Source organism: Odontomachus brunneus, unplaced genomic scaffold, assembly GCF_010583005.1.
Source record: "Odontomachus brunneus isolate Ranch 3 - 2012 unplaced genomic scaffold, Obru_v1 Obru_scaffold_276, whole genome shotgun sequence".
In the NCBI taxonomy this organism is placed as follows: domain Eukaryota; kingdom Metazoa; phylum Arthropoda; class Insecta; order Hymenoptera; family Formicidae; genus Odontomachus; species Odontomachus brunneus.
Genome location: NW_022639726.1, coordinates 216,126 through 243,523, shown reverse-complemented (window position 1 = coordinate 243,523; position 27,398 = coordinate 216,126). Strand labels below are relative to the sequence as shown.

Sequence of the window (27,398 nt, the reverse complement as noted above, 5' to 3'; positions counted from 1 at the left end):
ATACCTTACCAATGTATCGTGTTTGATTTTTCGCTCTACAATTGTAAAGCCAATTGTGTGATGATAATTTAACAAAATATAATTTACCTAAGCAAACGTTCGAAGAGGCAAAGGGTACAGCAGGATAAATTGAACAGAGGGGGAATTTGGATAATATTAAGCGTTTACAATTTCAGAAAAATATAATATATAGCATAAAAATATGAATATGTAGCATGCTAACCTCAAACATAAAACAGGGCGTCTGATATTTTTTTGAAATTGTCGCAAACGCTTAATATTATCCAAATTCCCCCGCTATTCAATTTACCCCTGTACCCTACCGAATTTCTATCCAAGTGGACAGACAATAATCATTTAAACAAGTGCGGCAAAATATCCTTGCTTCCGAATTGTCCTACACCCATAAAAGTAACTTCAAGCTACTAAAGTAACTTTACTACACGGAAAAAACAGTTCTGTTGGTGCCGATTTTCGGTTGCTCAGGGATCAGACGAAAACTCGGCTATAGGAATAGAAAAATTCCTTTATAAGGCTTTTGTATAGTCAATTGTTCTCAGTTGCCTCAACCGAGTTCTAATATCGTTGAATGTTCAGACGAATATTTTCAATTGCGACAACAGAAATAATTAGTTTTCATAACAGAGATATCGTTTCTGATCACCTAATTTTTAGTTGGTTCCTACTTGGTTGCACTGAAATTTTTTTGCGTGTAGCTACTAGCTAGTAAAGAAGCACTATGTAAGACTCGCGTTGAAAAGACGCTTGTCATATTAGTCGTTGACGAACAATCATTGATTGAATCGATTGAATAATATTTACTACGTTCAATTTTTAATCAAACAATCTTTAATTACTTTCACTCATGTCAATCATTAATTGAACGATCTTTAATCGAATCCATTCAATTCAGTTGTTAATTTTTCGCTTAAATTTACTACAAAGTATCAAATAAACGACCTTAAATCAGCGCATACTAATCGTCAGGTAAACACGATATTTAATTAATGAAGAAAAATTCAAGATGACAAATCCAATATGGCGGCTGAAAAAGTAAAAAAAACTGTTCTGTTGTTGAGAAGTATATTTTTAAAGATTTTGTAGATCATTGAATTCAAATTTATGATTGAATTTTTTAAATTCGGAAAATCCAAGCTCTATAAAATCGAGCTCTATAAAAAATAAAAAAATAAAAAATCAAAGTAGGATTCACGATATTGCCATTCGTGCGGACAGAAAAAGTTCGAAAAACACTCAGTCTCTTTATATGATCGTCAATATAACGTCGATTATTTGTAATATAAATTAATCTATTTAATAGATTCAGTCACTTTAACTTTATAATATAGATTCATAAGCATAAAGACATAAGCACAGACATAAATAAAGGAGGATAATGTTTAATTAGTTTAATGAAAATATCGCGTTCTAGGAACAAAATGAGTACTAAGTATTGCGCCATATGATCCATACGTGTCTCTTCTTTTTATCGCCATAATCTTGATCGTCTAACATCAACTTTATGGCCTTATGTGTTAATTTATGAGATTTTATAGCTTTGTAAACACTCTAATCATGATAAATTATACCTATTTCAGCAAAGTAAATACCCGTCATTTTAACTCACTTTTAAATGTAAAGTTGCAAATTCAATGTAAAACACTCTACGATAAAACTCTGTGGTACAATATTTGATAATTTCTTGAACATATCTCTAGCACTCAGAATGAAGACTTCGATAATTATAGTCCTGGCGGTTACAGTAAGTACGAAAGAATAAATAAATCTCTGCGAGTCCTTAAAAATTATTTTATCTTAATGAATAACTTACACGTCTTTACATGCATTTCATACTTAAACTGCATATAAATTCCGATATTTTGTACAATAATACTTGAAGAGTACAGCCACAGGGATAGTGTCAATATTATACTCTATTCAAAGCAAACTAACATCACAAAATTAAACATCTTATTTTTCTTAACTCCTAAAATCTAGTCCAAAAGTGTTATTTAAAGTCTTCTCTTGTTGTTTGTAAATATCCTTTATCTATAAAGTGTCATAATAGTAACTGTTCCTTAACGTTTTCATCTCATATTGAAGAATGCTCCGCTTTATTTTTGCACATACTTTCATCATGCAAAAGAGTTTTTAATTTAGTCCAAGCAGCACGAAATAGAGCATTTTTCATTCAGGGATGAAAACAATGTGGAACTATTGCTATTGTGACACTGATCCTTTTATAAAAATTACAGCGCACTGACTGTTCTAATTTATATGATTAACTTACGTGCCAAAATAAAGTAAAACATTATTCAGTACGTGAACAAAAATGATATCTCAAATTTTCATTGCAAATTATATAGAAAGCGTATTAAGTAACATATTCTTCAAAACAATATTCGCAAACTACACTTATGTATACAACACTCTTCTTTAAAAAAAATTTTTATTGCCATCTAGATTTCTTTTCCTCTTTGTTTCACACTGAGCAATGCTTCAATTTATTTTTGCACGTAGATTTACTATGCAAAATGGTATTTCATTCGATCCATCCAGTACGATGTAATTTTTGCAGAAACAGGTCAGCATAATAATGGCGCTAAATATTTATCGTTTTCGTCTCATACTAAGCAATGTTTCACTTTACTTTTGCACGTGCGTTCACTATGCGAAGGAATTTTCAATTTTCAATTCGTTCAGCCAGTGCGAGATAATTTTTGCAGATAGGAGTTTGCGCCATAGTGCTTGTAATATCTTATATTTTCGTCTCATACCAACTATTGTTTATGTGAAACGGCATAACTAGCATTTCATATCCATAATATGTATCCCTCCTGTAACATTTACGATGTATGTACTTAGAAACGATTTTGCGCAGTAAGAATACTTCCAATATTAAATTGCTATATTTAGGAGGAAGTTGATCACTTTTTCATATTTGTATCACATTTATAAAGGAAGCGTATGTATTATATATTGTAACAATCTTTTCAAACATCATTTATATACAACATTCATCCTTGCGAAAGTATTGATTTATTATGGTGCACCTTGTATACCAGCAGATTAGAAGAATTCGTCAGAAAATCGTTAAAGGCATAATTCGGAGAGAATATCGGCAGCGTTACATTCACATTTACGTATATTTTATGTGTAGGAAAGTTAAACTGGCAATGCAGCACACATATTTGCATAAATACATACAAAACATATGAAATGATAGCGATATCATGTCAACGCTTATTTGACGCGATCATCTTTATTCCATAAATTTATATATATACATAAATTCAATAACGTCGGTAAATAATGATAACGTTTTCTACTTTTTGACGATCGCTCTACGTTATCGACGCTTAGCGAGTTTGTCATCCAGCCTTAAACAGTAATGCATAACATAAAAAAGAATTAATTTTAATATTTTACCAATTAATTACTTTTTATAACCATATTTACTTATTTAATTTTTTCTATTGGAGACGAAAGATATTAAATTAAATTTACTACTCCTTGCAAAATAAAAATCCGGCTGAATTATGAACTGATAGATTTTTTGTATTTTATTATCATATCAGAGCGTCAAAGTACTTATATATTTGGGTGTGTCAATTCTTTCAGACAGTTGTTTACGGTATCAGTACCGATAGGTTTAATAAGATAAGAGATGACATGCTGAAATGTGCGGAGGAGCAGGCTTGGACAAGTGGTGAGTATTAACTTTAAAATGCCGAAAAGAGATACGATTCGAAAAATAAAATAAATATCATGATAAACATTCGAAAATGGGCTAGATTAATATTTAAGGTTCTGCCACCTCCGCGTAGAAAGTCAGAGTTGACGATGGCGGCTAACAGTGTCACACGAAATAAACAGAACACGAAATAATCGTGTCAGCATAGCTGATTGGCTGACACTAAAACTTGTGTTTTTCTTCTAGTAGATATTCCAAAGAATATTTTAATTTTTAATTTTTAATTATTTTATTTTAATTTTTAATTAAAAACCAAGTTGATTTATATATTTTTAATATGTTTAAAACTTGCTTAAACTTTGCTGTACCCATTATGTCCCGGGTTCCCCTATTCTTGATTCTAACTTGTGAAATAGTTTTCTTAGAAAGATAGCAATATGACGGTTGTGTGCAGAGCTGAATCGTTGTCCCACAACATTGTGTAAAATTGCCGAATCAAATAAATCAAAATTGTGTTTAATTCTTTATTGATGTCACTTTTAAAAGGTTATCTTAATTACTACGCATAAAAGATTTATCATATTCTGTAGCTGAGGCACACAATATACATAATTATGTATATTCTGGTGGTCGTACTTCTATACACTCAATTTTAGTGAAACACAAAACTCATCTGTTAACAGTATTTCATGAAAAAAAAAGTTCTTTACTCGAGCGAGATCGATGCCTGAGCTCTAAAGCTTTATGTACAGTATCCGAGAAGGATGGGAACTGTCACTATTAATTTGTCACATCTATTATTTATGCTTTATAGATATACCCAATTCCGAAGTGCTCATGTGCACGGCGCGTAAAGATGGCAAAGTACGTATATTTGGATTTAATGTTCGATAGCCGTTATAGTCTTAACACACAACATGATGAAATGACTAGAATTTTATAAGGATATTATAAGGATATATTTGTCGCTAAATATTACCACAAAGCCTGACAAATTACTGATTTACAATCATTTGTACACTAAAAAATAGCAATTACATACTTTTTTGAATAGCAAAGCTATTTCTTCCATTAGTACTTGTAAGATACTGTGAACATAAACAACTTAACTGATTCTATATACTTTAGGAGAAAAAGTAAAGGAATTATTTTATGTGTGCATGGATTCAATTATGCTTTCTCGAAAATTTACTTTTGCTTATATGTGATAGATTTCTATTAAAACAATTTCTTTACGAAAATACTGTTGTAAAGTATAGTCATATGAAAGAAAAGACTGACAATAATATCAATTTTAATGAAATAGACAACAATATTAATTTATTTAGAATTATTTAAATTATTTAAAATAAATAACAATATTAATTTTAGAATATTTGCTTTATACTAATCAATTATATTAATAAATTGTAAATAACAAAAATTAGTGTTTCACGAAAAAAACATTTCATTTAGTTAATTGAGACATTAATTTTAATTGAAAAAAACTATGAGATAAATTTCTGTGATTAACACGAAATCTTAAAAATCACGGTATAATATATATTAGATATTAAACACGAATGGCGAATTAATGAGGGACGCAGCTTTACAAGCAATTGAGGAAGCATTCCCCGACGTGAATACAAGAGAAATGGTGCAAGACATATATAAGAAGTGTCATGATAAAGGTAACAAATTTTACTATAGCTGTAGAGAATAATAATTTTTGCGATTAAAAAATTCTGTTTTAATTGCAGCGGATCAAAGCGGAATCACTGGCCATGAACAAGCGGTTAAAATTACCAGCTGCTCTATACCAGCTGCAATTTTCTTCCTAATATAATATTAGAAAAGGCTAATTGCAGATTAACCTATAAGTATACGCGATTCTCTATAAGTATACGCGAAAAACTTTCTTTTTATTTCTCTCTGACATATTCCTTATAACTCTAATAAATGGTACTTGACGTTACTCTCTTGAATTGTATATTTGGTATGGTTACTCAATAAAATGAGATTTAACTAAATAAACATTAGGTCATACTTACTGAATTCCTATCAAAATAAGCAGAAAATATTCTCCTGAACAAATATATATATATATATATATATATATATATATATATATATATATATATAGCAAGATATCATTGCTTCCCAATCGTTCTAAACTCATTAACAAATAATTTTTGCAAAATATTTAGTTACTTGCCCTATTTAGTTAAATCCGTCAATAAAAGTTTAATCCGAATGAAAAGATTATTTGTATTTCCTCGCGTATTGTTCATTCTATTCGTAATATGTGTGTGTATTGAAGAAAATTTATTCGTTGTCAACTATATTATTAATCGAAATATCTTCTGACGTTTTAATCCTCTTCGAAATATGTAGAACATTTTCCAATCTCAGCTCACTAATTATATAGTGATCATTTTGCCAGCTCATAATTATAGCCCAACTCGTCCACACGTATCCTTCCTTGAAAATTCGCAAATAAAAAGTTTAAGTGAAAAGATTATTTGCTTCCCACACGTAATGCTTATCTTATTCGTAATGTTGAAAAAATATTTGTTCATAATCAAGTATATTGTTTTATTAATTATTCATTTATTAATTTTATAAATTACATAATTTATTTATTACACAATTTTATTGTTAATCTTTTATTATTATTGCACGACTCTGTTTAATCTGCTTTGAAACGTGGTTCGCAGAATGTGTTTTACAGTCTTTGCTCATTTAGTTATATAACGTTATTTCGTAATGTAAACGATTGTACTACTCTCGTTTGCAATGACTAATACAGAAAACTTAAGCAAAAAGATTACCAGTTAGCGCTGTTTTTTATAAAAGTATATGACAGTGATTTATTTTTTTTATATGCCACCATTGTATTTACTATCAAGCGGAAAATCGCAGCAATTTCGCGCCATGAAAAAACTCGTTCTGAATAAAGATACATACAACTTACTTTTTTCGGACATTACATCACGCAAATAACTATAGCAAGAGAGATAATCATCCACCGATTATCTCTCAATTTACATAGCGCGATAACTATAAATTAATGGAAAATGCAGAACGTAAAAACTCACGTTGATTGAAAAGTACGTTAAATGCATTGCGACGGATCAATGAGTAAAGGTTACCTTCGCGATTCGATTCTTGATCAAGTATTAAATCTGTATCTGTATCATCACGACAAATCTCAAATTAGTGTTTCTTCAAGATGTTACTTCACGAAAAAAAATGATTTGTTGACATGACAAGTTTGTATACTATTATATATAAGAATGTTACTATGTAAGTATGTTACTATAAGAAAACCTGTCAGTTACTATATATGTGTATGGGTGTGAAAAAAATTTAATAATAATACTAATTTAATTTAGTAATAATTGAAAAGAATAATTTAATTTCATAATAATATTTGTTGTATTGGCTAGATATATTTCTATATCTATATAAATTATTTTGCTGTAATAACGAGTTATATATAGTTCGTGTTCAGTCATTAGATCGTTTTTGCGACATTAATAATGAAATTTGGTTATATGATCAATATATGCTTGCGATGTTAGAGAGACTTTTTTGTTGAAGAAATAATTCAGCTCAACTGCATCAGTTGAGTAAATATATTTAAATTAGAGATTTTAAATTAAAAATACCTAAATAAAAGACAAGTTAATGAAATTGCCTCTTAATAAGATTTGTATTGGTGTTTATTTACTTTTCAAATAAAAGAATAAAATATCTTTTTTCTCGTCGTCGTTACGAATATCAAGCAATAACCACGGCTTTACAACAACAGCGCAATTATGTTCGTCAGTGTAACACTGAAGCCGAATTCCATTGGAAACAGTAGTGCACACTAAGGCCGTTTCATAGGCTGTTCTTATATTTAGAATTGTCTTAAATTCGCCTCCGAATGTTCCGTAATTAATGTAACAATTTGTATAGCATCTGAAGATAAATGAATTGATCACTCTAATAAGTCAGCTCTGTTATCTCTGTTGTTTTAGCACAGTTAAGTGTTCAGACAAAGGGGAGGGATTGGAAAAGAAGGTTATGGCTGTTCGATAGATTAGTGTGGACAGTGATGAAGTATGGTGCGGAGATTTGGGGATGGAGAGAGAGAGAGGAGTTGGAGAGAGTGCAAGAAAGATTTGTGAAGTGGACAATAGGAGTGAAGAGAAGAACGCCGGGGTACATGATAAAGGTGGAGGTGGGAAGGGAGAAGATGAGAGGGAGGACAGGGAAAAGGGCTTGGAATTTTGAGAGGAAACTGGAGAAGGGAGGAGAAGAGGTAATGATAAGGAGATGTTGGGAGGAAATGAGGGAGAGGTGGAAAAAAAGCAAGATAGTGGGGGGCTGCGAGAAAGAAAGGAAATTGTTTATGGAAGAGAGAGAATGGAGAGTAGGGGAAGAGGAGGAGAAGAGATATGAGAAGTTGGAGGAGAGAAAGAGAAAGATGCAAAAGAGAGAGAGATGGGAAAAGATTAGGGGGTCAAGGAACAATAAATGGTATCAATTTGTGAAAAGAGAAGGGATAGCGGAATACTTGAAAAAGGAGTGGGCAGAAGAAAGGTGGACGAGAGTGATCAGGTTTAGAATGGGGAATGTGATGAGGGAGGGTATGTATTGAGAGGTGGAGGAGAAGAGGAAATGTGAGGAGAAGAGAATATGTGAGAGTGAAGTAGAACAAAAAAGTTAGGAACATGTGTGGGAGAGATGTATGAGGGGTGATGGGAAGGGAAGAAGTGGGAGGCTGTGGGGGAGATATTGGGGGAGAAAGGAGAAAGGAAGGAGTGGATAAAAAGGTTAGAAGTGTGGAGAGGGGCGAAGGGGAGGGGTTGAGTGAATGAGTGAATGGGAGAGAAAGAGAGAGTGAGAGAAAGAGAAAGAGGAGAGATGGAAGCGGAGGTCCACCCGGAGGTTAAACTAGATTAAATTAGCTTAAGTTAGATATGTAAGTTAGGTATAAGTTAGTTGTAAGAATTAGTTGTAAGTTTAGATAGGATTTTTTTGCAAATCTTATAAACTCGATAAAAATATCGTACACGAAAGAAACAACTCCGTTAGTGCAATTGAAATTTTTGCTATCTGGTAACCAGATGAAAAACTCGGTAGTAGAAACAGAAACATTCTTGCAAAAGATTTTTGGTCAGCCATTTGCTTTCAATTATCTCAACCGTTTTAATGCAGCTGAATGTCCAGACGAATGTCTTTAGTCACAGTAACGGAAATCTTATTTCTCGTCAACAAAACTTTTCATCTGGTTTCCCCCACTCAGTTACAAGAACAAAATTTTTTCCATGTATTTGTTCAAATCATAGATTTAGTTTATAAAAGAAGATTTTAAGTTTATATTTGCAACAAAAATTCAATCAGCACTTAAATAATAATACAATAATTTTCTTCTCTGTTTTTATTATCCTTTATTTATGTAATTTACACTGGGAAAGATTGTGCTACTATAGACGGCAATGGGAGAAAGTATAACAATTTGTAAAGAAATTAGCTACTTCTTGCAAATGAAAATTCCGTCAGAATTTCAAACGCTGGATAACGATATTGAACACGATTCTTAAGTAAAAATAAAACAATTCTTATGCGTTTTAATAGAATTAATTCTTTCAGATGGTTGCTCACATTTACAGTTACAAACGCTCTCTACTATTCCAGGAGAATCTTATTGAATGTAGCAAAAAGTTAAGTGAAAAAATCATATTTTATGAGTATTAAAATTCACTGCACCCAAAGAAGTGTCACAAAAAGTTATAAAATTAGGAACAATATAATTCAATACAATTAAATAAATATAATCCAAATTAGGAAACACGGAATATTAAAATTTATTCCCAAGTAGCACTCTTGGAAAAGCTAGCACGCTAGCAAACACTTCAGACAAACATCCATAAAAAAATTTGATAACAGAGACTCGACCTCTATTTCCGTTGTAATACATATTGAACGCAGAAACTTATATCTGAAATCGTTACCGTTCTCGCAAGAAAACGTTAGAACTTATGCAAACAAAAAGCAATTTATGCAATGCAATTAACTATTTGATTTGTTAATCGTTCTATTAAATCATACTATTAAATAATTTCTGATTCAGACAAAAGATTTATTAATAGAAAAACTTACACTGAGAAAAATTACAGGCTCATAAGACGGTTGTCCGACTGATTCGAGTGAGAGTTAGCATTCCAAAAAAATCTCTAAATAGCTTATAAATCACGCAACTCTTTGATAGAAGACACTAGACGACTAGAACTCCTGGTACCTATACTTTCCTTTTCGTGTATACGAAATAAGGATGACTATTTTGGGGATTATTGTGAATTTACTGGCCATTCTAGTAAGTGATAATCAACACACGCAAAAGTAAAGTTCTTTGCAAATATTATGAACTTGATAAAAATATCGTATACAAAAGAAACAACTCCGTTAGTGCAATTGAAATTTTGTTATCTGAGGAGCAGATGAAAAATTCGGTAGTAGGAACAAAAAGATTCTTGTAAAAGATTTCTGCTCAGCCATTTGCTCTTAGTTATCTTTACCGAGTTTTAATACAGCTATATGTCCAGACAAATTTCTTTAGTCACAGTAACGGAAATCTTATTTCTTGTCAACAAACTTTTCGTTTAGTTCCTCCCACTCAGTTGCAAGAACGAAATTTTTTTCCATGTATTTTTTCAAAGCATGAATGTAGTTTATATTAGAAGATTTTAAGTTCGCATTTGCAATACAACATCCAAAAAAAAGTATTCTACGTACAAAAGAAATTTTTCTTTTAGAACTACATGTTCTAAAAGAAATATCAAAAAGCATATTCATCTTTCATTAAAGGGAACCACTCATCGTGCATTTATGAGATATTATTCCTCTATATTGTGTTCCTCTATATCAAGAGGAACATGTTAATTTGAAGCACAATACTGTCTTACGTGCAGTACGAGAGACGCGAAGAATTGTTGTTTCGCTGTCGTGTACGATTGGTTGAAACCAAGCGCCAAGCTTAGAGCTTCCACCTTCAATTCTCTGTCGACGTTTCAATCAAATCGACGTTTAAATCGTCAAACCGATATCAGTTTAATATCATTTTAACGTTAATCAAAGAATCATTTTTCACTGGGTATATAGATGTCACAAACATGAAGTCTTAAATAGCTCAGAAGGAAGAGCGGTTGCCTGACAAGTAGGAAGAACCTGGGTTCGATCCCAGTCTGATGTTTTTCATTTCATATGGCATTAAAAGTGGACATCTACAGATACACACAAGCACCCCGGTCAAAGTTTTCTGATTTTCTTTCGTGTGGATATGATAAAATTTATTAAATCTAAAGAAATATTTTTGAGTTGAAGAGAAATAAATATATAAAAGAGAATATATAAGAGAAAATTTAGATTAAGAATAAACAGATTTGCACTCAATATGAAATTCCTCTATCTTTAAAAATTGTGTTTAAGATTATTTTTCAAAGCAATCCTCTTGAGGCTATATATAAGAATAAAATCCTCTAAGATTTAGAGAATTCCACTTCTATAAAAACTATTTTTTTGGGGTGAACCAAATTCAATCCGCACTTAAATAATAATTCAATGATTTTCCTCTCTTTTCGGCTGTTCGTATTTATTTATATTGTAAGAGGTTGAGCTACTATAGACGGAGATGGGAGAAAGTATAACAACTTGTAATGAAATTAGTTACTTCTTGCAAATGAAAAGTTCGCCATAGTTTCAAACACTGGATATCGATATTGTACACAATTTTTAATTAAAGATAAAACAATTATTGTACGTTTTCGTACAATCAATTCTTTCAGGTGATTGATCACGCTTACGATCTCAAGCGTGCTGAACGATTATTTGAAAACATTAGAAACTGCAACGAAAACAAAACATCACGTGAGTATTAAAATTTATTGCACCCAAAGAAGTGTCAGAAAAAGTTGTAAAATTATAAACAATAAAGTTCAATGCAATCAAATAAATACAGTCTGAGTTAGGGAATACGGAGTATTAAAATTTATTCTAAAGCAAGACACTAGGAAACATTCGAGACGAACATCTATAAAAAAACATGATAATAGAGACTCGACCTCTATTTATGTTGTAATACATATGGAACGCAAAAATTTATTTTTGAAATCGTCACCGTTCTTGCAAAGAAGCGTGAGAACTTGAGCTAACAAAAAGTAACTTATGCAATGCAATTAATTATTTGACTTGTTAATCGTTCTATTAAATCATACTATTAAATAAATTCTAGTTTAGTCAAAAGATTTATTAATACAGAAAGATTTATTAACAGAAAAATGTATACTGAAAAAAATTATAAGCGCTTTCTCACCCGACGGTTCTCCTTGATAGATATTCATGAGTTTATAAAATAAAAATATAATCTTGCATAACAAAATAATAATCTTGTTAGCAATTACTTCATAATTGGACAAACAGAATTATCCTAACTTTGCTTCTTTATTTTCTGAAGCGTATACTTACTTATTTCTGCATTGTAAACAATACCTCGTGTCTGTTTCGTAGTTGTTTCGTATTCCGAGTAAACAAACTATCTTTACCAATATATCCAATTGATTCGCGTTGAGTAAAAGCTAGCATTCCAAAAGAAAATCTCTAAAATGCGTTATTAATTAATTCTTGCGTTCCAGCGACAATGAATACCGAAATACTTCTGTGCATATTGACGAAAGACGGCCAAGTACGTATATTTAATGTAAAAAGCGAGATGCTACTTATACTTTGCAGATTGCAATTAAAATAATCATTCTGTCAATAACTAATAACAATACTGCAAGAAAGTTTATCATATGATATAAAACTAATTTAACTGAAGTATATAACACAATATCAACATTAGGACGTACAATTTAGTAATAATTAATTAATATATTCTAAGGAAAAAATATCATCTCTATATTGAAATTTATCATTTTATATAAGAAAACGAAGCATACGAAGTAATCGGACTCATCCGTTTCAGATTATTGACCATGACAGCATCGTACCAAGAGAAATGCATAAATTTATAATGGAGATCACCTCCAATAAACAATTAGCAGAGTCTTCACAGAATTTATACGACGCTTGCTCCTCGAATGGTACTCGATTTTTTCTATACATGCGTATATGTGTGTCTTATAATGAAATTAAAATACTTTTAAAAGGAAAATAATATTCTTCAAAATGAATTCTTTCATTTCAAACATTCAGTTTACATTTAATGATTTGTTTTCTAGCTAGATATCTGAATTATACGTCCAAGGCTAAAATGAGGTTTATTATTGAGTGCTCCCTACCGATTGTATCTAATGCCTTCACGATACGATGAAATGGATAATTTCGCTTTATACAATATACAAAATCTCTCTTCATTCTTCATCGGATCCATAAAACTTTTTCTAATACTGTTTCAACTATTTATCTAATTATATATTCATATATACATATTATCTATAACAAATTAGTGCCACGACCATACAATTCAACAGTGTTTCTGTAATAATTCTGTAATAATAAAATGTAGTTCAATAAAATATGGTTGTTCTACAAAAATATATTTTATTCTTAGTGCGTCTTTTACTGCGCTAGGTTTGCGCGTTAATTTAGTTTTTTCACGGGATAATACTCGAGTAATGTGATATTGAAGAGAATATATAATTCATTTAATTTAAATATTATATTAATGCTGGAGCACACAATTTATAAGACGGCTTGCTTGAGTCACTTTGTACTATTTGTGGAATTCCACTTAAACACGAAAATGAACACTTTTCCCGAACATCAGGTAAATTAACGAAACGCAAGAGAATAACACAACGTTTCGTGCAATTGAAATTTCTCTAATATTTTTGTAATGTCTTGCTGTAACATCTTCTGAAGCGATTGCGTTGTTAAAATAAATCATGCATGATGAAAGAAATAGAACATTTACATATATTTAATATTAATATTATATAAATATTTTATATCAAGAAAGTGTAGAGAATATATGTAATAAACGAATAATAAAGAATAAAGTATCTTTTGCCGTCATCTTACGAATATCAAGCAGAAACCACGGTTTTATAACAAAAGCGCAATTATATTCGTCCGTGTAACATGCCGAATTCCTTTCGTGCACACTAAGGCCGTTTCGTAGTTTATTCTTAAAATTTGTACCTTGTATTTAAAATTGTCTTAAATTCGCCTCGGAATTAATGTAACAATTCCGTAATTAATGTAACAATTTGTATAGCATCTGAAGATAAATGAATTTATCTCTCTAATAAGTTAACTCCCAGTTATTTCAATTGTTTTAACACGACTAAGTGTTCAGACATACGTTTTTGACTATGGTGACAGAGGTATTATTTCTCATCAGCAAGTTTTCCATCTGATCTCCGTTCTGTTAAATGAACTAAAATTCTTTTTTTGAGGAATGTGGCTCTCTCGGTCGGCGGACGAGGCAGCATCCACTTGATCCGACAATCCCACACATCGCTCCGAAATCCGCGAAGCGAATTCTCTTAGTTTATGTTACGTCCGACGTAACTTTTCTTTATTTCGAATCAATTTAGCACCTGGAACACGTCTTAGATGGTCAATGAACAACTGACTGATGATAAGGTGTCAAAATTTAATTATTGATTATTTCTCACATGTCGAAACGATGAGAAGAATCTTTCCCTTTTACTAAAAAGGTGGCGAGAACTTGCGCGGGGGTACTTCACCACCTGCCTATAAAAGCGATTGCAACTACCGATAGAAAGTTTTTAGTTTAGTCATATTTTAAAGTTCATTGCTGTTCATAAGCTCAGCTCATAATTTTAGCTCATTTTCTTAAACATACATTTTAAGCTTCGTACATCTCATTTTTAAGTTCAAGTTCATTATGAAAATACAACTATTTTGAGAATACAAGTTCAATTCACAATTACAATTAAACACAATTCAGCACAATTATAGAACAATTATGAATAATTCAAATTCGAATTTAAACGTTCAAACTTAAGTGAAAAATTATTCGTAAGTAATTGCATTGATTAAAAGATTTGTTTTCCTAATAGACAACCTGGCTGATTTATAATTCTTTAGCGTCATGTTACACCTTATGCTCGTATTCCTTCCATCCATGAACCTCTAGAGTCCGATCTGAGGCTTCTCAGTCTTTCACTGACTTTCATAAAGAGAGCATTTAGAATATATTTTTAAAATCATGAAAGGAAAAACGAAACGTAAGTAAACCTAATTTTTCTAAATTTACATATACACATATATTTACACATTTACAGTCACACAAACTAGTCCATCCCGGAGTAAATTGGTTAGATCAATTGACCCAAAAAGGACAAATTAAACACATTATATCAACTAGGACGTGACATTTATTGTTATAGGTGAATGAGGTAGTATATAGGGGGGAGATCAGGAGCAGGAGTCTGAATAGTTCAGCGGTTAAGGTTCAGTTCCATAATCACCAGTTAAATTAACTGACTGGTTATTCCATTGAATTTGACCCATCGTATTTGAGATTAAGAAGAGTTAATTAGAATTAACCAATCACTATTGGGACATAACCGGTAGTTAAAATTAAACGGATGTTTGTAGAACTTACTCTAAGAGCACCTGAAAAACAAAAAGGGGTTTGATTCTCTAGTTCCTATAATATCAGCACCACATTTTAGTATGTCATCTAAGTTAAGAATAACTAGTACAGTAAACTAGATAGTGCGCATGCTTATAACAGTGAGTCGCCTATAAATTACGCAACTCTTCGACAGAAAACAATATGCGACTAAAATTCCTGGCACTATACTTTCTTCCTCGTGTATATAAAAAAAGGATGAAAACCTTGGAGATTATTGGGTGTTTACTGGCCATCATAGTAAGTGGTAATCAACAAGTGAATTTTTTTGCAAATCTTATAAAATATCTCAATAAAAATATCGTATACAAAAGAAACAACTCCATTAGGTCAATTGAAATTTTTGTTATCTGGAAAGCAGATGGAAAACACTGTAGTAGTAACAGAAAGATTCTTGTAAACTATTTTTGCTCAGCCATTTGCTCTCAGTTATCTCAACTGAGTTTTGTTGCAGCTAAATGTCCAGACGAATGTCTCTAGCCACAGTAACGGAAATCTTATTTCTCGTCATTGAATTTTTCGCCTGGTTTCTCCCACTCAGTTACAAAAACGAAATTTTCTTCCATTTTGTTCAAATCATGGATTTAATTTATAAAAGAAAAGTTTAAGTTCGTATTTGCAATATAACAAAAATTCAATCCGTACTTAAATAATAATTCAATGATTTCCCTCTCTTTTTGACTGTTCGTATTTATATAATTTACACTGTAAGAGATTGTGTTACTATTGACGGGAATGGGAGAAAGTATAACAGCTTGTAATGAAATTAGCTACTTCTTGCAAATAAAAAGTTCGTCAGAGTTTCCAACGCGGGACATCGATATTGCACACAATTTTTAATAGAAGATAAAACAATTATTGTACGTTTTGGTACGATCAATTTTTTCAGGTGGTTGGTCACGCTTACGATTTCAAGCGTGCTGTACAATTCAAAAAATACCTTGACGAATGCAGTAAAGAACTAAAGGAAATACTCATATTTCGTGAGTATTAAAATTTATTGCACCTAAAGAAGTGTCATAAAAAGTGGTATAATTATAAACAATAAATTTCAATGCAATCAAATAAATATAGTCCGAGTTAGGGAACACGGAGCATTAAAATTTATTCCAAAGCAGGATGCTAAGAAACTCCGAGACGAGCATCTAAAAACATGATAATAGAGACTCAACCTCTATTTACGTGGTAATACATATGGAACGCAAAAATTTATTTCTGAAGTCGTCACCGTTCTCGTAAAGAAGCGTGAGAACTTGAGCAAACAAAAAGCAATTTATGCAATGCAATTAACTTTGACTTGTTAATCGTTCTATTAAATCATACTATTAAATAATTTCTAGTTCAGACAAAATATTTATTAATTACAAAAAGATTTATTAACGGAAAAATTTGTACTGAAAAAAATTATAGGCGCCTCTCTCACCCGACAGTTCTTCTTGATATTCATGAGTTTACAAAATAAACATATAGTCTTGCATAACAAAATAATAATCTTGTTAGCAATTACTTTATAATTAGACAAACAGAATCAGAATTGTTCTAACTTTGCTTCTTTATTTTCTGAATACTTACTTACTTCTGTATTGTAAACAATATCTCGTGTCTGTTTCGTAGATGCTTGATAGTTTCGTATTCCGAGTAAATAAAACAAGGATATCCTTACCAATATATCCAATTGATTCGTGTTGAGGAAGAGCTGGCATTCCAAAAGAAAATCTCTAAATTGCGTTATTAATTAATTCTTGCGTTCCAGACGACGTCAGTAACAAATTGTTCCTGTGCACATTGACGAAGGACGGCCGAGTACGTATATTTGTATTTAATGTAAAAAGTAAGATGCTACTTATACTTTGCAGATTGCAATTAAAATAATCGTCCCATTAATAAATAAAAACAATACTGCGAGAAAGTTTATCATATGATATAAAACTGATTTAAATAAAGCATACAACACAATATCAACATTAGCACGCACAATTTAGTAATAATTAATATATTCTAAGGAAAGAATATCATTTCTATATTGAAATTTATAATTTTACATAATAAAACGATGCATACTAAGTAATCGGGCTCATCCGTTTCAGATTATATACTATGGTCACATCATACCAGATGAAATGCGTAAATTTATAATGGACGTCACCCCCGATAAAGACATAGCACAGGTTTCACAGAATTTATACGACATTTGCTCCGCGAATGGTATTCGATTTTTTCTATGCATGCGTATGTGTGTGTGTCTTATAATGAAATTAAAATAGTACTAAAAGGAAAATAATATTCTTTAAAATGAATTCCTTTATTTCAAACATTCAGTTCACATTTAATAATTTGTTTTCTAGCTGAAGCTCTGGATTATATGACCAGGGCTAGAATCACGTATATTATTGAATGTTCCTTACCGATTGTATCTAATGCCTTCATGATACGATGGAATGAATAATTTCGCTTTATACAATATACAAAATCTCTCTTCATTCTTCATCGGATATTCTATAAAACTTTTTCTAATACTGTTTCAAATATTTATCTAATTATATATTCACATATAGATATTATCTATGACAAACTAGTGCCACGACTATACAATTCAACAGTGTTGCTGTAATAATTCTGTAATAATAAAATGTAGTTCAATAAAATATGGTTGTTCCACAAAAATATATTTTATTCCTAGTGCGTCTTTTATGTCAGATTTGCGCGTTAATTTAGTTTTTTCATGAAATAATACTCGAGTAATGGAATTGAAGGCATAATATTATATATAATTCTCATATAATTTAAATATTAATGCTAGAGCACATAATTTATAAGATGGCTTGCTTGCGTCACTTTGTACTATTTGTGGAATTCTACTTAAACACGAAAATAAACACTCTTTCCGAACATCAGATAAATTAATGAAACACAAAAAAATAACACAATGGTTCGCGCAATTAAAATTTCTCTAATATTTTTGTAATGCCTTGCTGTAACATCTTCTAACGCGATTGCGTGGTTAAAATACTTGAATCGTGCATGACGAAAGAAATAGTACCGTTTACATAAATAATTTATATCAAGGAAATATGGAGAATACATGTAATAAACATTAAAAATATCTACAAGAAATAAAAGGTATTACAAAATATCAAAAATAAGAAACATAAGAAACATAAAAAGTTGTAAAAGAAATATCTATCTGTAAACACAAAGTTAACCGTTTTCCTGTTATTTCACTCATTTCATCAAAATTCAAAAATATATTAATATTAAAAATTATTCCGTTAGTTATGTAATTACAAAAAATAATCTAGATACAACCGGACATACTTCGATATTGTTTACGAAAGGAAAGAGTTACGAAGGAAAAAAGATAAAATTTTAATGCAGATGCATGAGTATATCCTTGAGGTGCTACTTTCGTTTTACAGATTGTAATCAAAATAGTTGTTTCGCGAAACTATTAAACATTTAATCATATAATGTGAAAAGAGTTAATTACAATTTTATGGGATACATTCAAAAATATTGATTTTTAAATGTTACTTAATAACATCTTGTTAGCACAAGATTTGCAGAAAAATATACAATTTTATACAAAGAGACTCTTTTTCTAATGTAATGATAGATACAAAATAATATGCCGGCTTGTAATTATAAATTGCTTATAAATACGCGGTTTACTTATAATGTAAGACACAAATAAAACATGTAGCAATCGAATATGTTAGCAGTGCTAGCTCTACAAAAACGATCCAGACGATAAAGACTTTCGTGGTCATTGTATGTGTACTGGTTATTACGGTAAGTGACATGCAACGATAATAATTGAAATAATTAATTATTATAATTAAGAGTTAATTAGAATTAACCAATCACTATTGGGACATAACCGGTAGTTAAAATTGAATGGATGTTTGTTGTACTTACTCTAAGAGCAGTCACCTGGAAAACAAAAGGGGATACGATTCCCGCTCTAGTTCCTATAATATCAGCATCACATTTCAATATGTCATCTAAGTTAAGAATAACTAGTATAGTAAATTCGATAATGCGCATGCTTATAACAGTAAGACTCCTATAAATTACACAATTCTTCGACAGAAGACACTATACCACTAAAACTTCTGGCATCTATACTTTCTTCCTCGCGTATAGGAAAAAAGGATGAAGACCTTGGAGATTATTGTGTGTTTACTGGCCATTATAGTAAGTGGTAATCAACAAGTGAATTTTTTTGCAAGTCTTATGAACTCGATAAAAATATCATACAAGAAAGAAACAACTCCGTTAGTGCAAATGAATTTTATGTTACCTAGGAACTAGATAAAAAAACTTGGTAGAAACGTAGTTCCTTAGTAGTAGAAAGATTCTTGTAAAAGATTTTTGCTCAGCCATTTGCTCTCAGTTATCTCAACCGAAATTTATTGCAACTAAATTTCCAGACGAATGTCTCTAGTCACAGTAACGGAAATTTTATTTCTTGTCATTGAACTTTCCGCCTGGTTGCCCCCACTCAGTTACAAGAACGAAATATTTTTTCCATGTATTTGTTCAAATCATGTGTTTAATTTATATAAGTAGAGTTTAAGTTTGCAATATAACAAAAATTCAATCCGTACTTAAATAATAATTCAATGATTTCCCTCTCTTTTTGACTGTTCGTATTTACGTAATTTACACTGTAAGAGGTGACGTTACTATTGACGGGAATGGGAGAAAGTATAACAGCTTGTAGTGAAATTAGCTACATCTTGCAAATGAAAAGTTCGCCAAAGTTTCTAACGCTTGACATCAATATTGCACACAATTTTTAATTGAAGATAAAACAATTATTGTACGTTTTGGTACGATCAATTCTTTCAGGTGATTGGTCACGCTTACAATTCCTACCGTGCTATACAATTCAAAAAGTACCTTGATGAATGCAGTGAAGAACTAAAGGAAACACTCACACTTCGTTAGTATTAAAATTTATTGCACCTAAAGAAATGTCATAAAAAATAGTATAATTATAAACAATAAATTTCAATGCAATCAAATAAATATAGTCCGAGTTAGGGAACCCGGAGTATTAAATTTATTCCAAAGCAGGACGCTAAGAAACTTCGAGACGAGCATCTAAATACATGATAATAGAGACTCAAGCTCTATTTACGTTGTAATACATATTGAACGCGGAAACTTATATCTGGAATCGTTACCGTTCTCGCAAAAAAGCATAAGAACTTAAGCTAATAAAAAGCAATTTATGCAATGCAATGAACTATTTGACATGTTCATTGTTCTATTAAATCGTATTATTAAATAATTTCTAGTTCAGTCAAAACATATATTAATATAGAAAGATTTATTATTAGAAAAATTTATACTGAAAAAATTACAGGCGCTCTATCACCTGACGGTTGTTTTTTATAAATATTCATATGAGTTTACAAAACAAAAATATAATTTTGCATAACAAAATAATAATTTTATTAGCAATTACTTTTTAATTAGACAAACAAAACCAGAATTGTTCTAACTTTGCTTCTCTATTATATGAAGTTACTTACGTCCTATATTGTAAATAATATTTCATATCTGCTTTGTAATTGCTCAATAGTTTTGTGTTTCGAGTAAACAAAATAAGTACATCCTTATCAATACATCGGATTGATTTGCGTAAGAGCTAGCATTACAAAAGAAAATCTCTAATTGTGTGCGTTATTAATTAATTCTTGCGTTTCAGCGATTCTCAGTGCCGGAATGTTTGTTTGCGCCTTGCAGAAGGACGGCCAAGTACGTATATTTGTATTTAATGTAAAAAGTGAGATGCTACTTACACTTTGCAGATTATAATTAAAATAATCGCCCTATCAATAACCAATAACAATACTATGAAAAAATTTATTATACAATATAAAACTAATTTAGCTAAAGTATACATCACAATATCAATATTAAGGGCACAATTTAATAATAATTAATTATTATATTCTAAAGAAAGAAGATCATCTATATATTGACAGTTATCATTTTGCATACTCTTCGAAGTATGTTTTAATAAAACGAGGCCTATGAAATAGATATTTCAGGTTTTTGACGATGAAAGCGTGATCAAATTAGGTGCAATGCATAAATTTATGACAGACGTCATCCCCAATGTAAGCAATATAGAATCTTCATGGATTGAATTCAACATTTGCAACAAGAGAGGTACTCAATTATTTCTATGCATGCCTATATGTATACGTGTGTGTTATAATGAAACTAAAATACTATTAGGAGAATAATAATATTCTTCAAAATGAATTCTTTCATATCAAATATTCAATTTTCATTTAATAATTTGTTTCCTAGCTGACTCTCTGGAGTATCCTTACAACATTCGAATATTATATATTTTTACCTGCATCGGACCGATTGTGTCTACCTTTAAGCTAGATGTGGATTAATAATTTCGCTTTATACAATATACAAACTCTGTTTTCATTCTTTATCTGATATTCTGTAAAACTTTCTCTATTACTGTTTCAACTATTTATATAACTTTATTATCTATAACAAATTAGTGCCATGATCATACAATTCAACAGTGTTTCTGTAATAATTGTATAAAATGTGGTTCAATAAAATATAGTTGTTCTATAAAAATGTATTTTGTTCCTAGCTTGTTTTCGCAGGATAATACTCGAGTAATGGGATTAAAGATAATATTATACATAATTCTCATTTAATGTAAATATTATATTAATGCTAGGGCATAAAATTGATAAGATGGCTCGCTTGAGTCACTTTGTACTATTTGTGGAATTAACTTAAACACTTAAACACTTAAACACGAAAATAAACACTCTTTCCGAACATCAGGTAAATTAAGGAAACAATAACACAACGGTTCGCGCAATTCAAATTTCTTTAATATTTTTCCACTGTCTTGCTGTAACAACATCTTCTAACGCAATTGCGTGGTTAAAATATCTGAATCGTGTATGACAAAAGGAATAGCACCGTTTACATAATTAATTTATATCAAAAAAATATAGAGAATATATGTAATAATCATAAGAAATATATACATATAATAAGAATAAGAAATATTAAAAAATATAAAAAATAAGAAACATAAGAAACATAAAAAGTATAAGAAACATAAAAAGTATAAGAAACATAAGAAACATAAAAAGTATAAGAAACATAAGAAACATAAAAAGTAAAAGAGACATCTATCTGCAAAAACGAGGTTAACCGTTTTCCTGTTCTTTTACTCATTTCATCAAAATTCAAATATATATTAATATTAAAAATTATTCCGTTAGTTATGTGATAACAAAAAATAATCTAGATACAACCGGACATACTTCGATATTGTTTACGAAAGGAAAGAGTTGCGAAGGAAAAAAGATAAAATTTTAATGCAGATGCATGCGTACATCCTTGAGGTGCTACTTTCGCTTTACAGATTGTATTCAAAGTAGTTGTTTCGCGAAACTATTAAACATTTAATCATATAATATGAAAAGAATTAATCACAATTTTATGGGACACATACAAAAATATTGATTTTTAAATATAACTTAATAACATCTTATGAGCAAAAGATTTGCAGAAAAATATATTTTTTACAAAGAGACCGTTTTCTAATATAATATTAGATACAAAATAATACGCTGGCTTGTATAAATATAAATCACTTATAAATACACGGTTTACTTATGATGCGAGATATAAATAAAATATGTGGCAATCGAATTTGTTAGCAGTGCTCTACAAAAACGATCCAGATGATAAAGACTCGTAGTCATTGTATGTATCCTGGCTATTACGGTAGGTGATACGCAACTATTAAATTAATTAATTATTATAATTAAGAGATAATTAGTATTAACCAATCATTATTGGGACATGACCGGTAGTTAAAATTAACGGATGTTTGTTATACTTACTCTAAGAGCAGTCATCTGGAAAACAAAAGGGGATACGATTCCCGCTCTAGTTCCTATAACATCAGCATCATATTTCAATATGTCATCTAAGTTATGAATAACTAGTATAATATATTAGATAATGCGCATGCTTATAACAGTGAGTCTCCTATAAATTACGCAATTCTTCGACAGAAGACACTATACCACTAAAACTTCTGGCACCTATACTTTCTTCCTCGTGTATATGAAAAAAGGATGAAGACCTTGGAGATTATTGGGTGTTTACTGGCCATTATAGTAAGTGATAATCAGCAAGTGAATTTTTTTGCAAGTCTTATGAATTCAATGAAAATATCGTACAAAAAAGAAACAACTCCAGCGCAATTGAATTTTATGTTACCTGAAAACCATATAAAAAAACTTGGTAATATGAACATAAAGATGCTTGTAAAAGATTTTTGCTCAGTCATTTGCACTCATTTATTTCAACCAAGTTTTGTTGCATCTATTTTTCTAGAAGAATGTCTCTAGTCACAGTAACGGAAATCTTATTTCTCGTCATTAAACTTTTCGCCCGGTTCCCCCCACTCAGTTACAAGAACGAAATTTTTTTCCATGTATTTGTTCAAATCATGTATTTAGTTTATAAAAGAAGAGTTTTAGTTTGTACTTGCAATACAACAAAAATTCAATCCGCATTTAAATAATAATTCAATGATTATCCTCTCTTTTTGACTGTTCGTATTTATGTAATTTACACTGTAAGAGATTACGTTACTATTGACGGGAATGGGAGAAAATATGACAGCTTGTAGTGAAATTAGCTACTTCTTGCAAATGAAAAGTTTGCCAAAGTTTCCAACGCTGAACATCAATATTGCACATAATTTTTAATTAAAGATAAAACAATTATTGTACGTTTTGGTAAGATCAATTCTTTTAGGTGGTTGGTCACGCTTACAATACCGACCGTGCTGTACAATTCAGAAGATACCTTGATGAATGCAGTGAAGAACTAGAGGAAACACTCACACTTCGTGAGTATTAAAATTTATTGCACCTAAAGAAATGTCATGAAAAATAGTATAATTATAAACAATAAATTTTAATGCAATCAAATAAATATAGTCCGAGTTAGGGGACCCCGAGTATTAAATTTATTCCAAAGCAGGACGCTAAGAAACTAACATCTATAACATCTATCTTCGAAACTAACATCTATAAAAAAACATGAAAATAGAGACTCAACCTCTATTTACGTTGTAATACATATTGAACGCAGAAATTGATATCTGGAATCGTTACCGTTCTCGCAAAAAAGCGTAAGAGCTTAAGCTCACGAAAAGCAATTTATCCAATGCAATTAACTATTTGACTTATTAATTGTTTTATTAAATCGTATTATTAAATAATTTCTAGTTCATTCAAAAGATATATTAATATAGAAAGATTTATTATCAGAAAAATTTATACTGAAAAAATTGCAGGCGCTCTCTCACCAGACGGTTGTTCTTTATAAATATTCATATAAGTTTACAAAACAAAAATATAATTTTGCATAATAATAATTGCAAAATAATAATCTTATTAGCAATTACTTTATAATTAGACAAACAGAACCAGAATTGTCCTAATTTTGCTTCCTTATTTAGTAAAGTTACTTATCGTTCTATATTGTAAATAATATTACATATCTGCTTCGTAATTGCTCGATAGTTTCGTGTTCCGAGTAAACAAAATAAGGACATCCTTATCAATACATCGGATTGCTTTGCGTAAGAGCTAGCATTACAAAAGAAAATCTCTAATTCTGTACGTTATTAATTAATTCTTGCGTTCCAGCGTTTCTCAGTGCCAAAATGTTTGTTTGCGCCTTGCAGAAGGACGGCCAAGTACGTATATTTGTATTTAATGTAAAAAGTGAGATGCTACTTATACTTTGCAGATTATAATTAAAATAATCGTCCCATCAATAACCAATAACAATACTATGAGAAAGTTTGTTATACAATATAAAAGTAATTTAGGTGAAATATATACATCACAATATCAATATTAAGGGCACAATTTGATAATAATTAATTATTATATTCTAAAGAAAAAAGATCATCTATATATTGACAGTTATCATTTTACAATACTTTTCGAAGTATGTTTTAATAAAACGAAGCATATGAAATAGGTATTTCAGGTTTTTGACAATGAAGGCGTGATCAAATTAGGTGCAATGCATAAATTTATGACAGACGTCATCCTCTATCCAAGCAATGTAGAATCTTCATGGATTGAATTCAACACTTGTTACAAGAAAGGTACTCGATTATTTCTATGCATGCCTATGTGTGTATGTGTGTGTTATAATGAAACTAAAATACTATTAGAGGAATAATAATATTCTTCAAAATGAATTCTTTCATATCAAATATTTAATTTTCATTTAATAATTTGTTTTCTAGCTGACTCTCTGGAGTATCCTTACAACATTCGACTAACGTACATTTTTACGTGCATCGAACCGATTGTGTCTAACTTCATGCTAATTGAGGATGGGTAATTTCGCTTTATACAATATACAAACTCTGTTTTCATTCTTTATTGGATATTCTGTAAAACTTTCTCTAATACTGTTTCAACTATTTATATAACTTTATTATCTATAACAAATTAGTGCCATGACCATACAATTCCAAAGTGTTTCTGTAATAACTGTATAAAATGTGGTTCAATAAAATATAGTTGTTCTATAAAAATGTATTTTGTTCCTAGCACGTCATTTTATGTTAGGTTTGCGCGTTAATTTAATTTTATTACAGGATAATTTTCGAGTAATGGGATTGAAGATAATATTACACATAATTCTCATTTAATGTAAATATTATATTAATGCTAGCGCATAAAATTGATAAGACGGCTCGCTTGAGTCACTTTGTACTATTTGTAGAATTAACTTAAACACTTAAACACTTAAACACGAAAATAAACACTCTTTCCGAACATCAGGTAAATTAAGGAAACAATAACACAACGGTTCGCGCAATTCAAATTTCTTTAATATTTTTCCACTGTCTTGCTGTAACAACATCTTCTAACGCGATTGCGTGATTAAAATATCTGAATCCTGTATGAAAAAAAAATAGCACCGTTTACATAAATAATTTATATCAAAAAAATATAGAAAATATATATAATAATCATAAGAAATACATACAAGGAATAAGAAGTATTAAAAAATATAAAAAATAAGAAACATAAGAAACATAAAACGCAGTAAAAGAGACATCTATCTGCAAAAACGGAATTAACCGTTTTCCTGTTCTTTCACTCATTTCATCAAAATTCAAATATATATTAATATTAAAAATTATTCCGTTAGTTATGTGATTACGAAAAATAATCTAGATACAACCGGACGTACTTCGATATTGTTTACGAAAGGAAAGAGTTACGAAGGAAAAAAGATAAAATTTTAATGCAGATACATGCGTACATCCTTCAGGTGCTACTTTCGCTTTACAGATTGTATTCAAAGTAGTTGTTTCGCGAAACTATTAAACATTTAATCATATAGTATAAAAAGAGTTAATCACAATTTTATGGGACACATACAAAAATATTGATTTTTAAATGTAACTTAATAACATCTTATGAGCAAAAGATTTGCAGAAAAATATATTTTTTACAAAGAGACCATTTTCTAATATAATATTAGATACAAAATAATACGCTGGCTTGTAAATATAAATCGCTTATAAATACTTTACTTATGATGCGAGATATAAATAAAACATGTGCCAATCGAATTTGTTAGCAGTGCTAGTTTTACAAAAACGATCCAGATGATAAAGACTCGTGATCATTGCATGTATCCTGGCTATTACGGTAGGTGATACGCAACGATTGAATTAATTAATTATTATAATTAAGAGATAATTAGTATTAACCAATCATTATTGGGACATGACCGGTAGTTAAAATTAAACGGATGTTTGTGGAACCTACTTTGAGAGTAGTCACCTGGAAAACAAAAGGATTCGATTCCCGCTCTAGTGCCTGTAATATCAGCATCACATTTTAATATGTCATCTATGTTAAGCATAACTAGTATAGTGAATTAGATAATGCGCATGCTTATAACAGTGAGTCTTCTATAAATTACGCAATTCTTCGACAGCAG

General features: G+C 30.3%; 6 protein-coding genes across 9 annotated transcripts; all 6 read left to right on the top strand.

Moving 5' to 3' along the window:
* The first annotated feature begins 1,603 nt into the window (after positions 1-1,603).
* Positions 1,604-5,663, top strand: LOC116853098. Its single transcript, XM_032833974.1, has 5 exons — positions 1,604-1,762; positions 3,622-3,709; positions 4,509-4,558; positions 5,244-5,364; positions 5,434-5,663. The coding sequence occupies exons 1-5, from the start codon at positions 1,727-1,729 to the stop codon at positions 5,517-5,519; spliced, it is 381 nt and encodes a 126-aa protein (XP_032689865.1). The 5' UTR covers positions 1,604-1,726; the 3' UTR covers positions 5,520-5,663.
* Positions 5,664-6,733: 1,070 nt separating this feature from the next.
* Positions 6,734-9,684, top strand: LOC116853082. The gene is made up of 3 exons (XM_032833954.1): positions 6,734-6,945; positions 7,699-7,982; positions 9,317-9,684. The coding sequence occupies exons 1-3, from the start codon at positions 6,939-6,941 to the stop codon at positions 9,419-9,421; spliced, it is 396 nt and encodes a 131-aa protein (XP_032689845.1). The 5' UTR covers positions 6,734-6,938; the 3' UTR covers positions 9,422-9,684.
* A 195-nt stretch (positions 9,685-9,879) lies between these two features.
* LOC116853095 lies at positions 9,880-13,267 on the top strand. 2 transcript variants are annotated; one of them, XM_032833970.1, is made up of 5 exons: positions 9,880-10,040; positions 11,509-11,590; positions 12,355-12,404; positions 12,687-12,804; positions 12,947-13,267. In XM_032833970.1, the coding sequence occupies exons 1-5, from the start codon at positions 9,999-10,001 to the stop codon at positions 12,952-12,954; spliced, it is 300 nt and encodes a 99-aa protein (XP_032689861.1). In that variant the 5' UTR covers positions 9,880-9,998; the 3' UTR covers positions 12,955-13,267. The 2 variants fall into 2 exon arrangements, with proteins under 2 accessions (XP_032689861.1, XP_032689860.1); XM_032833969.1 differs by having other exon boundaries at positions 12,943-13,267.
* A 1,840-nt stretch (positions 13,268-15,107) lies between these two features.
* Positions 15,108-17,826, top strand: LOC116853068. 2 transcript variants are annotated; one of them, XM_032833931.1, is made up of 5 exons: positions 15,108-15,569; positions 16,219-16,312; positions 17,083-17,132; positions 17,417-17,534; positions 17,675-17,826. In XM_032833931.1, exons 1-5 carry the CDS (start codon positions 15,474-15,476, stop codon positions 17,773-17,775), a joined length of 459 nt encoding a protein of 152 aa, XP_032689822.1. In that variant the 5' UTR covers positions 15,108-15,473; the 3' UTR covers positions 17,776-17,826. The 2 variants fall into 2 exon arrangements, 1 of the variants encoding a protein (XP_032689822.1); XR_004379894.1 differs by lacking the exon at positions 17,675-17,826 and having other exon boundaries at positions 15,132-15,569; positions 16,944-17,132; positions 17,417-17,525.
* A 1,586-nt stretch (positions 17,827-19,412) lies between these two features.
* LOC116853075 lies at positions 19,413-21,848 on the top strand. Of its 2 annotated transcripts, none has more exons than XM_032833941.1 (5): positions 19,413-19,523; positions 20,181-20,274; positions 21,046-21,095; positions 21,392-21,512; positions 21,657-21,848. In XM_032833941.1, exons 1-5 carry the CDS (start codon positions 19,482-19,484, stop codon positions 21,749-21,751), a joined length of 402 nt encoding a protein of 133 aa, XP_032689832.1. In that variant the 5' UTR covers positions 19,413-19,481; the 3' UTR covers positions 21,752-21,848. The 2 variants fall into 2 exon arrangements, with proteins under 2 accessions (XP_032689832.1, XP_032689831.1); XM_032833940.1 differs by having other exon boundaries at positions 21,383-21,512.
* Positions 21,849-23,008: 1,160 nt separating this feature from the next.
* Positions 23,009-25,898, top strand: LOC116853071. The gene is made up of 6 exons (XM_032833935.1): positions 23,009-23,123; positions 23,417-23,521; positions 24,168-24,261; positions 25,067-25,116; positions 25,407-25,536; positions 25,681-25,898. The coding sequence occupies exons 2-6, from the start codon at positions 23,480-23,482 to the stop codon at positions 25,776-25,778; spliced, it is 414 nt and encodes a 137-aa protein (XP_032689826.1). The 5' UTR covers positions 23,009-23,123; positions 23,417-23,479; the 3' UTR covers positions 25,779-25,898.
* Positions 25,899-27,398: the final 1,500 nt, after the last annotated feature.

Coding starts and splice junctions, on each gene's coding strand:
- LOC116853071 (XM_032833935.1), top strand. CDS start 23,480: ATGAAGACCTTGGAGATTATTGGGTGTTTACTGGCCATTATA. Junction 25,117..25,406: donor CCTTGCAGAAGGACGGCCAA/GTACGTATATTT, acceptor CATATGAAATAG/GTATTTCAGGTTTTTGACAA. Junction 25,537..25,680: donor CAACACTTGTTACAAGAAAG/GTACTCGATTAT, acceptor TTTGTTTTCTAG/CTGACTCTCTGGAGTATCCT.
- LOC116853095 (XM_032833969.1), top strand. CDS start 9,999: ATGACTATTTTGGGGATTATTGTGAATTTACTGGCCATTCTA. Junction 10,041..11,508: donor TGAATTTACTGGCCATTCTA/GTAAGTGATAAT, acceptor CAATTCTTTCAG/GTGATTGATCACGCTTACGA. Junction 11,591..12,354: donor CAACGAAAACAAAACATCAC/GTGAGTATTAAA, acceptor CTTGCGTTCCAG/CGACAATGAATACCGAAATA.
- LOC116853098 (XM_032833974.1), top strand. CDS start 1,727: ATGAAGACTTCGATAATTATAGTCCTGGCGGTTACA. Junction 1,763..3,621: donor TTATAGTCCTGGCGGTTACA/GTAAGTACGAAA, acceptor CAATTCTTTCAG/ACAGTTGTTTACGGTATCAG. Junction 5,365..5,433: donor TAAGAAGTGTCATGATAAAG/GTAACAAATTTT, acceptor TTTTAATTGCAG/CGGATCAAAGCGGAATCACT.
- LOC116853068 (XM_032833931.1), top strand. CDS start 15,474: ATGCGACTAAAATTCCTGGCACTATACTTTCTTCCTCGTGTATATAAA. Junction 15,570..16,218: donor GGTGTTTACTGGCCATCATA/GTAAGTGGTAAT, acceptor CAATTTTTTCAG/GTGGTTGGTCACGCTTACGA. Junction 16,313..17,082: donor AAAGGAAATACTCATATTTC/GTGAGTATTAAA, acceptor CTTGCGTTCCAG/ACGACGTCAGTAACAAATTG.
- LOC116853075 (XM_032833940.1), top strand. CDS start 19,482: ATGAAGACCTTGGAGATTATTGTGTGTTTACTGGCCATTATA. Junction 21,096..21,382: donor CCTTGCAGAAGGACGGCCAA/GTACGTATATTT, acceptor CCTATGAAATAG/ATATTTCAGGTTTTTGACGA. Junction 21,513..21,656: donor CAACATTTGCAACAAGAGAG/GTACTCAATTAT, acceptor TTTGTTTCCTAG/CTGACTCTCTGGAGTATCCT.
- LOC116853082 (XM_032833954.1), top strand. Junction 7,983..9,316: donor TGGAGAAGGGAGGAGAAGAG/GTAATGATAAGG, acceptor TAATTCTTTCAG/ATGGTTGCTCACATTTACAG.